The 11921-nt window shown below is 47.4% G+C and overlaps 1 protein-coding gene across 1 annotated transcript; it reads left to right on the forward strand.

Moving 5' to 3' along the window:
• The first annotated feature begins 172 nt into the window (after positions 1–172).
• On the forward strand, positions 173–7644 carry actr1b (actin related protein 1B). The gene is made up of 11 exons (XM_086152790.1): positions 173–385; positions 1654–1718; positions 2809–2884; positions 3542–3667; positions 3764–3888; positions 4798–5014; positions 5136–5228; positions 5306–5480; positions 5729–5790; positions 5883–5923; positions 6472–7644. Exons 1-11 carry the CDS (start codon positions 338–340, stop codon positions 6572–6574), a joined length of 1131 nt encoding a protein of 376 aa, XP_086008916.1. The 5' UTR covers positions 173–337; the 3' UTR covers positions 6575–7644.
• The last annotated feature ends 4277 nt before the right edge of the window (positions 7645–11921 follow it).

Consider the following 11921-nt stretch of genomic DNA (forward strand, 5'->3'; position numbering starts at 1 on the left):
CCGGTTCCTGCTATTGACAGCATACAGACGGGAAACGCGTGGCTCGCATTAGAGCGCTGCGATTGGTCACAATAGCCGTCCGTCAAAATATTCACGAACATGATTGGTCAAAGCATCTGCCAATCATAGTCGTACTGTAGCTGTTGCGTTGGAAGGGCGGGAGCGAAGACCCGCACACACAGAGGAGCGGCGGCGCAACGCGGCGGCGAGCAGAGTGACGGGGCGTTGGATGTATTTTTTTTTTTACAGAAAAAAAACAACAACGACTCGAACACTAAACTGGGAGGAAACGACGTGCGCGGATCGCTAGAAACACGTCCACACTATCCCGTCTGTCATGGAGTCCTATGACATTTTAGCTAACCAGCCGGTTGTGATTGATAATGTGAGTATGATGATGTCATTCATCCACACCCAAACCGAGGCCATCGCCTGTTAGCCGTTAGCTCGCATAATTACCACGCTAACGCGGACAAAAGCACCCGCATTCCGCCTCGTTGATGCGGAAATGGCCTTCGCGGTGTCCTATCTCCTTAAAAACCACTAGCATGTAGCCGTTCGCCCCCTATTACCCTCCCGAGCGGAAGCTAGCACTAGCTAACGCCGCATCGAGCCAGGCGGCTGCTCAAGCTAGCTCCGGCGTTAACTGTTCGTGGTGCTGTAGCAACACTGGCATAAATGTACCGAAAGGAGGGGTATTTTAGTAAACAGATTGCACGCATTAGATTATGCTACTTTAGTTTTATAATTGCTCCATTTTCTTTTCCTGTTTTGCATTGACGGTGCGGGCTAGGAGACGGATGCTAGCATGCTAGTGCAGCCGCGACAACAAACCCGGCTGCCCGGCTTCGGTTTCCGCTCAGACCCGACAGATTCCGATGTAAACACCCAGCTCAGTCCCCAGAAAACATCTATTTAAAAGCCGGGGGCAGGTATTGAGTTAAACACTTGATAGAGCTGTGTTTTAGTCCTGTTTGTCCCTCTGATGAGCTGCCCCCTCCCTGCAGGACGACCGGGATTGTCATCCAGATGCAACACTTGAGCCGATGTTTGCGAGAACAGTGTTGCATTATACATGAAATTATACATTATACTATATATGCATGTCACCAAACTGTGAACCGTTGTATTTTTCCAGAAAATGACCCTGTGAGGGTAGTATAAACCCATCATTTGTACGTGTGCTGCGTTCAAATGCTCAGCAGTCTAGCTAAGTTTCAGCAGGGCCACCGTGACAGCAAGCTGCATCCAAATGCACAGCAATGTGTTTTAAGTCGAGAAAGAAGTGGGGAAAAACCCAAGACGTATTCAGAAATCGGCATTTCGTCCCAAATCCAGCATTATACCAATGCAGAGATGTCTGAAACCCGGAAATTTCGGACACACCGGCGGGAATTTCACCTCAAAAACGAAGATCATGAATGTTCTACACCCGTATAGAATGGAACATTGGATGTCGATTTGTTGTTTGAGATAGGGTGCTCTGTGTGTGTGTGTGTGTGTGTGTGTGTGTGTGTGTGTGTGTGTGTGTGTGTGTGGTGTTGCCGCCGCCGCCGGCCGAGTGTGTGACAGTCCCATGACCCCCCCTCCCCTCCCCGTTCTCCAACCCGCACTTCTCCAGCGTTTTGACGTCACGTCTCTGTAACTCCTCAGGGGTCAGGGGTCATCAAGGCCGGCTTCGCGGGAGACCAGATCCCCAAATACTGCTTCCCCAACTAGTGAGTATTCCCTCTTCGTCTCCGAAACACCGCTCTTTTTGAGTGAAGAGTCCCAGAGCAACCCCCAATTTTTAGATGGAAGTGAAACAAAAAGCCCCCGTTGTAATGAATCAGCACTTCATCCTCAGGTTCATTGTGATTTTTGGAAATATGACACTAATATGTCCCCTCTGTTTTTTCCTTATTTATTTAGTAATATACGTACAATACAAGCGAGAGAATAAAATACCCTGCGCGATGAATGGCGATCGAAAAATTCAGGAGAAAATTTAAATTCTCATGAGAAAGGTGTCCTGTAGAATATATAAATATGTATACATGTTATTTGTTGTCAGGAAATCCCCAAGCTAACGTTTGTGCTAATGCTCACAGCATCTCTCATTTAGCTCTTTCTAAAGTGTTAGCGCTCAGGTCCTTATTTGTAAATATCACCGTAATACGATGCTTTTATTTCCCTTAAACAAAAGCATAAAGCATTTTGAGCATAAACGCCAACATTTTCTGCAAACGTACCATTAGATACTCAAGAGTTGCATTCGGCGGTGAAATAAATGAGACGTTCCCGAACAATTTGTCCGCCTGCTCGCGTTAACTGCCCCCGGAATCGAAGATTTTCGGAAAAAGCGACACGTCTCACTCTGAAGTGCTTTTCTTGGCCGGGTGAAAAAGCAGATCTTCGCATTTCACCTCGACAATCGAAGTCTTTCCCGGCGCCGCCTTGTTTCAATAGACGTTTCGGGAATGACAAGCGCTTTCGTGGATGCCAGCCTTCAGCTCCGCGCTCCAAAACAAACGGCAGGAGGTGGAATCTGCCACGGCGTTCATGGAAAAATAACCGTAGACGAACCGTTTTTATCTTCTCCTGTTAGCCGCTAGCTAACTCCGCGCTAATTTAGATGTTCCTCCACCAGCCGTGGAAGCCGCTCTGAGGCGTCGCAGGCTCGGACCTCCTCGGGTGGCCGCGCTAGTTTTTTAAAAATGGCGCCCGGCGGTCCACGGGAGCTAAAACGGGTCCAGGACCAGAAGTTTCCCCTGGTTCCGCTTCCTGTTTAGGAGCTAACGGCTGTGCGGTGTTTGTGGATGTTTCCAGCGTCGGACGTCCCAAACATGTCCGCGTGATGGCGGGAGCCCTGGAGGGAGACCTCTTCATCGGCCCCAAGGCAGAGGTAACACACACACACACACACACATTTGTAGTTTCACAGCACCGGTCCAGCAGATGCCGATTGTTTTGCGAGCATTTGACGCGTGCGATAGGAGCTTCCATTTTGAAAATCCCCAGGATGCGGCGCCGACGGCGTCCTGTTTTGTTTCTCCGGCGCGAGGAACCCGTGGCGACGAGTCCGCTCTTCGGCATCCGGCGCGCCGTTTGTCGCGTCCGACGGATGGGGAGGCAGGCGGCGGCGGCGAACAAGGCGCCTGTTGACGGAGGCGCGTCCCGCCTGCCTGCCGGCCGTGGCGCCTCGCCGTCATGTGACGGGGTTTTATCTATTTATTTATTTTTTTTTTTAATGAAAGAGAGAGAGAGAGAGAGAGAGAAAATGCGGCGGCTGAAAAGCATCAAGTGTCCTCATGAACACCTCCAGGAAATCGCCTCTTACACTTTGATCACACGCTAAAACCGACTCTCAAACCAATGATGTCATCGATACTGATCAATATCCCCCCCCCGATTGGAACCGTGACTTGGGTACCAATTAGTCCTTTGGATGTTTCTGATCCATGCGGGCTGTAGAACGTCCCCTTTTTTTTTGGGACTCCGACGGTCCTCTTTAATTGACTAATTGGTGATTGGTCGATCGGTGCCCCGCCCCCTTCCCCAGGAGCACCGCGGCCTGCTGTCGGTCCGCTACCCGATGGAGCACGGAATCGTCAACGACTGGAACGACATGGAACGGATCTGGCAGTACGTCTACTCCAAAGAGCAGCTGCAGACCTTCTCCGAGGAGGTGAGCTCCACCTCTTCCCCCTTTTTTGGTCCCTCGTCCTTTTCGTCCCCTCTCCCATCGGAGTCCCGCTAACCCCCCCCTTCTTTCCTGCCCCAGCATCCGGTTCTCCTGACAGAGGCCCCCCTGAACCCCAGCAGGAACCGCGAGAAGGCGGCCGAGGTCTTCTTCGAGACCTTCAACGTTCCCGCCCTCTTCATCTCCATGCAGGCCGTCCTCAGCTTGTAAGACCCGTCCCCTCCTTTTAGCAACTCCCAAAAAAAAGTCCCAAAAATGGGACAACGTGATAGGCCACGATAGTCCTCGTTAGGAGACTATCGTGCATGCATACTTCCCACGCCTCCTTTACGTTGCCGTGGTTACGCGTCCACTGAAGGGCGGCGTAGACACCTAGAGCTCCAGGACAGGAGGCAGATGTGATGGAGGACTCCGAGGTGGAGCTGGGGCTACATCAGGGAGCAACTCCTCTCCTTTGCTGTCGTGTCAGATGAGGGTCAGACAGGAATCTGATGACGTTGGCAGATGACACTGCGAGAAGGGAGCGTGGAGAGAGGTGGAGGTATGCTCTGCAGAGGAGAGGAGGAGCGAAGGCTAGCGAGGCCAGTCGGTAGAAGTTGCCAGGGAGGAGGTCCAGGAGACCAGAGACTCCTGGATGAAGGGAAAGAGGACAGGAAGTCAGTTGGTGTTAGAGGAGAGGGTTCATTCATTCATTCAAACCTTTATTTATACTTGTAAGACCACTGAGGTCTCCCTCATTTTCAACAAGTACAATCGGCAGTAGAAATTAAAAAAAAAAAAACAGTAGGTAAACTAAAAAACAGGTGCAAATGTGATTAAATTAAAGACAGTACGGAAGCAGTAGATAAAACTCGAAACAAGTAAAAAATGAGATGGAATTAAAAAGTACAAGCGGGGTGGATAGAACTAAAAACAAGTACAATCGGCAGTACAAATAAAAAAAAAAAAAATGGAGGCAGGTGATTGGCTGTTGGGGAGCAACTCAGGTAAAGCATGCTAAGCTAAGCCTACGTGAGCCCTAAGTTGCCGAAGAGGCTAAACAAGGATCAAGCCATCCTCGCTTGGAGTCCGGCAGACGAGCGCCGCCCGTGACGCCGCCGTGCGCTGCGTTCCAGGTACGCCACGGGCCGAACCACCGGCGTGGTCCTGGACTCCGGCGACGGCGTGACCCACGTGGTGCCCATCTACGAGGGCTTCGCCATCCCGCACTCCATCATGCGCGTGGACATCGCCGGACGCGACGTGTCGCGGTACCTCCGCCTGCTGCTGCGCAAGGAAGGCTACAACTTCAACACCTCGGCCGAGTTCGAGGTGGTGCGGACCATCAAGGAGGTCAGTAGCTTGGTTGAAGCTAGCTAGGATCTCCAAGAAGTTGTTAAAAACACCCGGAACCGGTCGCCTCCTCGATTGCGGACGGTCGGGTGATCTTCTGACCTTTGACCCCCGACCCCAGAGAGCCTGCTATCTCTCCCTCAACCCGCAAAAAGACGAGACGTTGGAAACGGAGAAGGCGCAGTACGTCCTGCCCGACGGAAGCACTTTAAACGTGAGCCCCGTTCTTTCCGTTTACGTCCTTTTTTTTTCCCCAAAACGGCAACGCTGAGCCTCCGCCTCGCCTTCCAGATCGGGCCGGCTCGCTTCCGCGCCCCGGAGCTGCTCTTCAGACCCGACCTGGTGGGCGACGAGAGCTCGGGGATCCACGAGGTCCTGGCCTACGCCATCCAGAAGTCGGACATGGACCTCCGGCGCACGCTCTTCTCCACCATCGTGCTGTGTGGAGGATCCACGCTCATCAAAGGTCCGTCCCCCGGGAGTTGCTAAAGCTCAAACACAGGAAGTGACCCGATGGTAGATGGTCTCCAAGATGAGCGAGAAGGTCTCATGAAGAGATGGAAGCCAGGTAGCAGTGGGGCAGGAGCTTCTCGAGGAGGTCCTGGTGTCTGCTTACTCCACCAGGAGGCTCGATAGTCAACCCAGGGGCGCTTGTTTGACTAGTCCGCTACCAGGATGACGCTAGCTAGCTCTAACCTCCTGGTTCCCCCGCAGGATTTGGGGAACGATTACTAACCGAAGTGAAGAAGCTCGCACCCAAAGACGTCAAGATCAAGGTGAGTCTTTGGCGCCGTCTCCACTTTTATTCCAGTCGTCCCTTGAGGACCTCCACGTCTCTGACCCTCGTCCCGTCCACCTCCCCGTCCAGATCTCGGCTCCCCAGGAGAGGCTGTACTCCACATGGATCGGGTAAGACGTCCGCCTCCGGGGACGGGATCGGCTAACAATTACGCGATAAAAGTCGGACGACGCGTTCTTACTTCCTCCCGTCGTCGCCGGTACCGTGAAGGTGCTGGTCTCGGACCGGCGAGGGTTAACGTCGGTGCTCCTCAGGGTTCTGGTCTGAAGGAGCTCAGCTCCTCCTGCAGGCGCCGTGTGACGCCGCGTGCTCCGGACCTCCGGGAGCTTCTCCGATTTGAAATGTGATACCGCAACTCCGGAACCCCCCCGCGCCGCTGAGGAGGTCTCAGGAAAAAACAAGATGGCCGCCACCAAACTAGTGACGAGCGCCGTCAGTTTGCATGTGCATGTTTTCTCGCCTCGAGTCCCAGCTAGCGGTCGCTAACGGAAACAGGAAGCTCAAGAAGAGGCTGTAACGAGCGCGTTAGCTAGCCGTTAGCCAGCCTAGCCGCATCGGAGTCAGCGTCGCCAGCTCCTCCCCCTCTTAGCGCGACGGACAGGAAGTGGTTATCCGATTCCCGCGGATCGGCGCTTAAACCCCCCTCTCTCCGCTGCAGCGGCTCCATCTTGGCGTCGTTGGACACCTTCAAGAAGATGTGGGTGTCCAAGCGGGAGTACGAGGAGGACAGAGCCCGCGCCATCCACAGGAAGACCTTCTAGTCGGGGGTGGGCGGGGCTTCCTGCCGTCGACCCCCCCACCCCACCCCCAGAACTGCCCTCCCTTAAACCCCCAAACCGCCCGCCCGCCCTCGCTTCACCTCCTCCTCGCCGCCAGGTGAACCCCCAGATTGTTAGGTCACGGTTTGGGGGCGGGGCTAAACCGCCGCCGTCGCGCCCCCCCCACCCCACTTCCTCCAAACCAAGTCCCGCGAGGTGAAGACGAACGTCATCAAACTGTCAATTAAAAAAAGAAAAAAAAAAAATGTTTTCTTTTGCTACGTTTAAAAAAAAAAAAAAAAAAAAAAAAAAAACAACTTTCCATTCCAGATGGGGTTTTTTTTTTTTTTTTTTCCTTTTTTTTTTTTTTTTTTTTTTCTCTCGTGCCAGACGTCCGCTCGCGCGACGCTAACCGATTAGCGCGTTCAAAGATTTCGGACGAACGTCCCGCCAAAATGGCCGCCGCGTCAGCGACGAATCAGATCCTTTCGACTCTGCCGACGAAATTAAAACAAAAAAAAAAACAAAACAAATCCCGGACCTGTTATTTATTATTTTTCGTCTCAGAACCTCGAAGTCGGACGACCTTGAAGTAAACATTGTCGGGGGGGCGGAGCCAGGGGGCGGGGCTTGTGAAAATCACGTCGGATCCGACCGATCAGTAATCGATCAACATCTCCAACGGGACGCGCTCAACTGAAACCGCTTGAAATTAGCCGGTTAGCGGCCGAGCTAAGTTAGCGTTAGCGACATGCTAACGGACCGACACGGAATTTTTCAAAACAAAAGCTCCTCAGCCAATCGTATCGTCTCCGCCGCCGCCGCCGTCACTGTCAACGCTAATCCCGCCCACCCGAATCCCCCTCCTCCCCCACCCAACACCCCACTCCCCCGTCACGGTGGAAGTCCCGGCGCTGAGATTTCCCGGAGGCAGCGAAGGGGTCGTCTTGGAAGGCGAGACGGTCGCGGGAACGTAGCCGACTAAAACCTGTACAAAATACTGTTGGAGAATTTAAGTGTTTTTGCTTTTACTTTTTGGTAAAATTCAGTACAATAAATAAGTTAATGGCTGCTGCTCCGTGTCAACCATTGATTGATTGATTCGATTTGAAATGTGTTTGATTCTGGAAGAGTTTTGATGTTTTAGCCCTTAATGATTATTTTAAAAAAAAATGTAGAATTTCCAGTAATATCTGGAAACGTTAATGATTGAATGAATGAATTTCATCAGCTACGTGCAGTTCCAGTTTCCACCACCAGGGGTCGCTGTTTCACACAAATTCCCACCGATGATGATGATGATGATGGACGAAAATACATCTATTAATTGCAATCTCAATTTCAAGTATTGAAACTGGGTAGTTATCAGCCGAATTTCACTTCTTTTGCATTAAATCATCTTTTCATTACTTTAATACATTCATTTAGTTAATTTAGTGGCAATTGTTCTCCAGGCTTCAAGGCTTTTACAAGATGGAAACAGGAACCAGAACCAGGAAGTCCTTATTGTTGCTATTTGTTTAAATATACATTGTATATCTAGACACAACTATTCACACGTGCTGCATAGATATACAACTATTCAGCCTCTCATTCACATATAGAAAACAACCATTCACATGTGTGAACCGTGTTGGGGGGAGCTAACCACTGCGCCGCGCTAAATGATAACATCGCTAACTTGTTTTGTTTTTTCTGTATTGAGGTCGAACTAAAAAAAAAAAAAAAAAAAAATCCCCTCATGGATGAGCCTGGTTTTTACAGCGACGCCGCCGACTTGGGGTTTGGGGGGGTGTTGTTGCTATAGTTACGGCACGGCGGTGAATGTGAATATCTGATACCAAAGTCCTCGGTGTTTTACATCATTCTTCGGCTTTTGTTTTTTTTGTTTTTTTTGTTTTTTTCGTTGATGTTTTTTTAATTGCAGATTTTTTAGGTCGCGCGTCCCAAAAAAAAAAAAAAAAAAACGACAAATGAAAACGGGAACAGTGAATAAGTCGGAGAAAATCAGAGCAACAATAATGTGTTGTTATTGTGCGTCCGCGCACTCCGGGGAAATATGTCCTGCTGATGCGTTCAAGAGATTAAAAAACAAAAAAAAAAAAAATGAAACAAGAAGCGATTAGTTCAGGTCTTACATGCCCTGGATTTAAAATTTCCCCCATGAATATAAGGACATTTCCTGCAAGTTTTAAAAAGATTTCTTACTCATTTTTAAGGGGATTTATTGCTTATTTCTAAGGGGATTTATTGTGATTTTCCAATGTGATTTATTACAAATTTTATTTTATTTTTTTAATATTTAATTATTTGTTCTTCATCAACATCTTTCATGTCTTGAGTAATCAAATGAAAAATTGTGAATTTTAAAAATTAATCATAAAAATAAATATTCCAATAGTTGTGTGCGTAACCAGTTCTCAAGCTAGCTAAGATTTACTTATTTATTGCTCATTTTTCTGTCATTTCTTGCTAGTTTCCTTTAAATCTCAGGTTGATTTATAGCCGGTGATCATCCTTATTTATTCCTCGTCAGTGTCTTCCTCATCATAACTAACTCCGATTTAAAAATGGAAATATTTAAAAAGCTGAGTTTTTCACTGGAAAATTCTTGAAATTTAAAGACTTTCCCTGCATTTCTGGCGCATTTTTCAAGTGAGTTCTTGCAAATATATTTTAATTTTCAAAGTCCATCGACAGCTGACGATCGGAGGTCATTTATTGATTTATTTATTGACTCCTTGTCGACGTCTTCCCCATCTTAAGTGACTCCTTTCTGCTTTTTGGGCGAAAAATGACATCTCGGTTAATGTTTAGCATTATAAGCTAAGTTTTAGCGCCGTAGTTGTCGTCGGCGTGGCTACACAAATGCGAGGCGATTCAATTTTCATGTGCCGCCGCTCCTCGCCAGACATCGACCGCGTCTTGTTCCGGCGAACAGCTCGCTCGTGTGTGTGTGTGTGTGTGTGTGTGTGTGTGTGTCATCACAGGTAACCAAGGAAACCGGTGGGGGGAAGAGGTGCTTCCCAATTTTTGCAGTTATGGGCCACGAGCCGACAGCAGAGACGGGGGGTGGAGGGGATCGATGTCGTTTCTCAGGGAAGATCCTCGAGCTTCTTATTCAACGTGTGTGTGTGTGTGTGTGTGTGTGTGGTCGCCATGGTTATTTTCTTTTTATACATCAAACTGATGCTAATGTATGCAAAGTGAATCACCCGTGAAAAAAAAAAAAAAGGCCTGAAATCTGTTGGTGGCTCCTCTTCCAGGATCCTGTGTTTTGTGTCAAAGTGTCTGCTAGCTTCCCCCTTTAGCTGGGGAAGGCTACGCAATGCTAACAGGGGACCACATGCTAATTTTTACCTTTTAAAGAAGAAGGTGCTAACGTTATGTTATCATTAACGTGTGCAGGCGACAAGATGCTAATGGAGATGACAGCTGACGCTATGTGAACAAACTACTGCTTGCTAATGCTACATCAATGTTGAAACAAAACTTTCAAGGTGTTAGCGATCAAGGTAGAGGATGCTAACGTAATGTTATTAATGTTAAGAGAGGACAAGATGCAAACAAGGTGACTGTTAGCATGGCGCTATTTTTTTCCAGAAAAGTTGTTGCTAAAGTTATTTGGAGCTCCTGATGGTAACATAGAGAGCAGGAGTTGCTAACATTATCATTAATGTGTACAGATGACAAGTTGCTAACTGAGATGACAGCTGAGGCTATGTGACCAGACAACCGTTTGCTAATGCTACATCAATGCTGAAACAAATTTTTTCAAGGTGTTAGTAATGCTAATGTACTTTTATCATTTAACTTGTGGAGAGGACAGGATGCTAACAAAGGCAACTGCTAGCGTTGCGTTTTTGTTTTCAGAGAGGTAGTTGCTAAAGTTATTGGAAGACCCTAATTATTTGCTAAGGTTATTAGGAACTCCTAGTAGAAGACTATAGCATGCTAACAGGGGACTACCTGCTAATGTTTACGTTTTTAAAGAAGAAGGCGCTAACGTTACATTATCATTAACGTGAATGGAGGACAAGATGCTAACAAGGTGACTGTTAGCGTATTGTAACAGCAATATAACAGAGATGACTGCGAATGCTATTTGAACAGGCAACTGTTTGCGAATGCTACATCAATGTTAACACAAATTTTTTCAAGGTGTTAAAGTTATGCTCACGTAATGTTATCATTTAATGTGTGGACATCAGTGGACACAGGCAACTGCTAGCATTGTGTTTTTGTTCTCAGAGAAGTAGTTGCTATTTATAAGGAGCTCTTAGAGTTATTTGGAGTTCCTAACAGAAAGCTACTAAATGCTAATAGGGGACAACATGCTAATGTTTACATTTTTAAAGATGAAAGCGCTACTGCTATGTTATCGTTAATGTGTATAGAGAACAAACAAGAAGAATGTTAGCGTTGCGTTATTGTTCTCAGAGAAGTGATTGTTAAAGTTATATAGAGCAGAAGGTTATAACGTTATTGTTAAATGCTTATGCTAACAAAGATTACTGCTAGGTAGAGGATGGTAACGTTACATTATCAGCTTCTAATGGTGCCAAAGGTATCAGAAGGTGCTAATGCTATATTATCACGACTGTGTACAGATGACAAGATGCTAAGAGATGACCGCTAACGCAATGTGAATTATTACTAATGTTACATTAATATTTAGAACAATTTGTCAAGGTTCTAATTTTACCAAACAGAGCAGAAGGTGCTAATGTTACATCAGTGTTTATACTATTTTTTTTTCAAGGTGTTAATATTACCGAACAAGGGAGAGGATACCGACATAACATTATCATTGATACTGTACAGAGGCAAATATGCTAACGAAAGTGACTGCTAGCGTTGCGTTATTGTTACCAGAGAAATGCTTTTGAATGTTACATTAATGACAGTAATAATTGTTAGGAGCTGCTGATGCAACCAAACGGAGCAGAACGTGCTAGCATTACGGTATCGTTTATGTGTGCGGAGGACAAGATGCTAACAGGAAGTGACTGCTAGTGTTGTGTTAATGTTAACAGAGATGCATTTGCTATTGTTGCATTAACATTAACAAGCTGCTGATATTCCCAAATAGAGCACAGCGTGCTAATGTTATGTTATCATTGAGTACGGTGGAAAAGATGCTAATGAAGATGACTGCTAGCATTATGTTATTGTCACAGAAAAGTTGTTGCTAAGGTTACATTAACGTAAATGCTAATCGTTTAAAGCTGCTCATGGTACTAAAGTGAGCAGAAGCTGCTAACGTTATGCGATCATTAAAGAGATGACCTAAGAGATGACCGCTAACGACGACAAGACGCTAACTTACAGACGACAAGACGCTAACTTA

The sequence above is a fragment of the Fistularia commersonii genome, chromosome 9, assembly GCF_037954325.1.
Source record: "Fistularia commersonii isolate RoL2024-O1a breed Wild chromosome 9, RoL_Fcom_v1.0, whole genome shotgun sequence".
Taxonomy (NCBI): Eukaryota; Metazoa; Chordata; class Actinopteri; order Syngnathiformes; family Fistulariidae; genus Fistularia; species Fistularia commersonii.